Genomic DNA, 4199 nt, shown 5'->3' on the forward strand with positions numbered 1-4199 from the left:
ATCACAGCACTGCTTGGTGCTTGTCTTTCTAGCCCCATGCCTTGCACCCAGGTGCTGCATCCCAGGAAGAGTTTAGTCAGGGCTTGTTGGTTCCGCCAGAGCTACAGGAATGAACTCATGCCTATGGGTTACACAGAGAGAGGGAGGCACGTATGCTACCCCTTGTATCAGCAGGACCCCAGGCAATGGGGAAGCCCCCAGAAAGGTCCTGGGAAGCTCACAGAGTGAAGGCCCTTATCTCTTGCTTCTGATCTTGCAGTGTTCTCCCCACTGTGGGAAAGCCTACATCCAAGTTAGTGGTACCTTGGGCTTGACTCTCTCAGATTTCCATCATCTGGTGATTGCTTTCATACACATTTTTGAGGATGAGCTTCATGAGTACTGTAAACGCCCAACTCCCAACATCAACCCCAGTGGTCCATTCTTTCAGAATGTATGTGATACTGTCACCCTCTACAACCAGGTAAGCCCTGTGTGACCTCCTTGCCAGCCTATCCCTGATGCACATTGATCTGAACTGGGATTTGTCATTAGGCCCTTTAGATAGTATCCTCCCTGGGGTCAGGATGGTGTTCGCAGGGTGAGATGGGAATACAGGTGGTCCTCTTCCCCTCCCCATTTGTCCAGAGTATGTCCTAAAGCAGAATTTTTCCATTGGGTCCTGTAGAGGCTTGGCAGGGGCTCCATACCTTTTTTCCGAGTTGCATGTTTGTGGGTAAGTTGCAGTGGTGTGCTGGTAAATGTTGAAATTGACTCTTTGAGGAAAAAAATGTATACCCACACTCTTCTATGTTTAGTCTTCTTTATTAACATTTTCTCCATTACTTAAGTCTAGAGGATCAAAAAAACAAATAAGCATTTGTTTATTTTGGAGGTATATGTAAATGCTCACACTGAAACCTGAACAGCTATTGTTGAGCTGGTTTGAATTGTCTCTAGCATCACAGAAGCACATGGAAGCTTAAGGAGAATATAGGGCCCTGGGGGGAAGGGGGTAGGCGGAAGGACAGTGTGGGGGTATTGGGACGCACTGCAGTTATTTGGAGCTTCAGCAGGAATCCACAAGTAAGGAGGGGTGCCCTCCTTTGGGCATCCTGGGACTGATGTGTGGCAGGCTTGGGATAGAGGAAGAGGACTGTATGGTGTTGGGCCTAATCATGGGTGATGAGTCTGGATCCGTCCCCGTGGATGGTATGGGATGCAGTACAGGGCATTTTCAGGGTTGACAGTCCCAGCATGAAGGACCTTGTTTCTCTGCTTCTTCTGCAGGACCTGAAAGCTATCAATGCGGTCATGGATGCCTGTATGATGGTGGAGGGTATAACGGAGCAGCTCCAACAGGAGAAAGCCTATTTGGGTGAAGGCAACTGCATGGTGACCCTGGGTATGTAACCTCTGCTCCTCAAGACAGCGACAAACCACAGCACACCCACCTGGGAAAGCAAATTAGGGTCCTCTCCATCATGGGCCACAACTTGACAATCCATCCGACCTGCCATCCATTTCTTAACAGAAACAGTCATTTTTAAAAAAATGGCTATCATTTATGTAAAACTTTAAAGTTTGCTAAGCACTTTGCCAAATTTTATCCCATTTGAAGGAAAGTGCTTTGAAAACCTTCCAGAGCTCTATAAATGGGAGTGGTTACTGTCATCTTCAGGGGCTGTGGTGTGTAGGCTGCTTTATTCATTCAGCAAACATGTGGTGGGTCTTGCATTAGGTGCAGTAATACAAGCATTTTTAAGGAGCCAGACCACCGTGAAGGAGCTGCTGTTTTCCTAGGGTGGGATGGGGGCTAGGGGGTGGCCAACATTTTCCCAGATACTTGGTATTTTAAGGTGGAGACATTGGCATTCAAGGAGAGACCAAGACAAAGTGAAGACTGGTGAAGGGAGAGAAGTACCTTGCAGCTTTGGGGGGTGGGGGAAGGTGGGTTGGAGGCGGCAGAGTGTGAGATAGCATGGAGGGAATCAGGAAACACTCAACCCTCAACCCAAGATTTGGCACCTGAGCTGAAACTTGAAGGGAGAAGAAAGAAGTCTGAAAGGCTGGGGTGAAGGGGGAGGGAGGAGGGACATTACCAGTGTGTGGGAGGGGGGGACGGCCTAGGCAAATGCCTAGAGGCTGGAGATGGGCTGTTGAATTCAGAGGACTGCTCATAGTGCAGTTTGGCTGGAACATGGAATGTGTGGAAAATGTCCCAGTGTGAAATAATCCTGGAGAGATAGGATGGAGAAATTGTAGAGGGCCTTAAAGGCCGGGCTGAGAGTCCCTCTTTCATCTTGTAAGCAAGAGGGAGCCGTGGGAGGATGTTGAGCAAGGGAGGGACATGGTGTAGCAGCAAGCACCCAGTGTCCCCGAGGTGCCTGCTCACACAGGTTCTTGGATCTGCTTTGTTAAAGGAAAGCAACTCAAAATGGGTTAACAAGCTTACTTTAATCAGTCAGACATATATCGTTTACCTTGTTCAGGAGAAAAGGTCAGCACCCTGAACCTCAAAGTATACAGGCATAATTATCAAGACAGAAACATCAAGTAGACAGATTTCCAAACTGTCCAACCATTACATCCATACCCAGTCAACATCTGGGTTTCCACATTCTGGGTTTTTCAAAGCCGGGGGACTCTCAACAACGGCTTCCCAGAATTCAGATCAAATCACAGAACACTTCTCAAAGTGAGTCCCAAAACAAAGCTACACATCAGGGCTTATATAGCCTTCTCCTGGCTCAGAGAATGTAACAACTTTATTGACCCACTGGCCAATCAAAAAGTATCTACTGAAAAACCAGCCTCCCACCCCAGGCTCCAGGTGCACGTTAGCCTAGGGGCAGGGAAGATCTTTAAATCTGCATTTCCATTACACATGGCCAGAACTGGGCCTTAAGAGGTTTCTTTTGGCAGCTTGGAGTGGGCAAAGACAGGAGGCAGGATCTACCTTCAGACACTATGTCAGTCATCCAGGGGAGAGGCTGTGGGCTCAGGGCCAGCCATCTAGTAGTATATGTTTATTCCATACTTATGAAATGAATGAGAAGTCCTGAGGGCCTGAATTAGGGTGGGGTTTTGGAGACTGGAGAGAAGGGCAGGCAAGTGCACAGGAGAGAGGGTTGGGATAGGACTGATACAACTTTGCTTTTTATTGGATGATGATTGGGTGGGGAGAAGGAAGAGTCAAAGACTGGGCCAAGGTGGCTGGAGGATGGTGGTGCCCCCACAAAAGCAGGTGAGTTGTTTAGGGAGGAAGATGAGGATGCATCCAGAGTTTGAGATGCCAGCAGGACCTCCCCAGTGGCAGTGTCCTAGGGTCAGAGTTGGGGGTGAGAGGTTAGAGGGAAGGAAGGAGTAGGCCAGGATATGTAGGTTTCAGAGTCACCTGTATAGAGATAAGTGAACCTGTAGGAGTGACTGAACTCACCAAGGGAAAGAGTGGGGAGAGAGAAGAGAAGGGGGCCTGGAACACCCCAGCACCCCCAGTTAGAGAGCAGGATGAGGACGATGAAGACAACTGAGAGAGTGGCCATACAGGGAGAACTTGTAAGTGTAAAATCATGGAAACCTCAGAGGGGAGAGATCGGGGTGGGGGTGGGCTATCGGCTCGCTGGCAGATGTCGCAGCAGTTTGAAGGAGGAGAAAGACTTGAGCAAGGCCCTTTGATTTAAAAAAGGGAAAAGGTCGTCAATGCCCTTTAGAGAGAGTGGCTTCAGTACAGTGGGGCTCTGGGAGCAGTCGGTGGGGGATTAGGAAGCACCCAAGGTCTCTCCTCAGATTCAGCAGGACGTCAGAAGAGGACTTGAACAGGTGTCAAGGACTGTGGCAAAGCTTGTTTTCTTTGTTTGGGGCTGGGCAGCTCTGACCATGGCAGTGGGGGAAGAGCCCATCTGGGGGCAGTTGGGGGGGCAGTGATGGAACAGACAGGTTCCTGATGGAAACGAGAGGAGTTTCCCAAGAATCACATACTCATGAAACTTACTGATTTTCTTCTCTCTTCTCCCCACCCCCAGTTGAAAAATTGAAAGAGTTAAAACGGAAATATGAGCTCTTCTAAGACAGTCCTTGGACACCTATTGAACGTATGGATGAAAGCTGGGTGTCCATTCCCTGGTTCCCCAGATCCTTGGGACTTGGCTGCCGCTGGTCTTTGGGAAACGAGGGGGAAGACTTTGGTCATGAGACAAGTTTCTGTTTGCTTTTTTAAA

At 48.9% G+C, this 4199-nt stretch overlaps 1 protein-coding gene across 1 annotated transcript in view; it reads left to right on the top strand.

Annotated features, from left to right (window-relative positions):
• Positions 1 to 4178, top strand: part of LOC138176455 (HAUS augmin-like complex subunit 7) — a 7468-nt gene extending 3290 nt beyond the window's left edge. Inside the window, exons 5-7 of the mRNA XM_069107241.1 lie at positions 260 to 463; positions 1270 to 1384; positions 4005 to 4178. Of these exons, the coding sequence (XP_068963342.1) occupies positions 260 to 463; positions 1270 to 1384; positions 4005 to 4048 (363 nt within the window). The 3' untranslated portion in view covers positions 4049 to 4178. The remainder of the gene's footprint in view (positions 1 to 259; positions 464 to 1269; positions 1385 to 4004) is intronic.
• Positions 4179 to 4199: the final 21 nt, after the last annotated feature.

This window comes from Petaurus breviceps, unplaced genomic scaffold (genome assembly GCF_028583685.1).
Source record: "Petaurus breviceps papuanus isolate PSGF00001 unplaced genomic scaffold, PetGlider_PUasm1.0 89424, whole genome shotgun sequence".
Classification (NCBI taxonomy): Eukaryota; Metazoa; Chordata; class Mammalia; order Diprotodontia; family Petauridae; genus Petaurus; species Petaurus breviceps.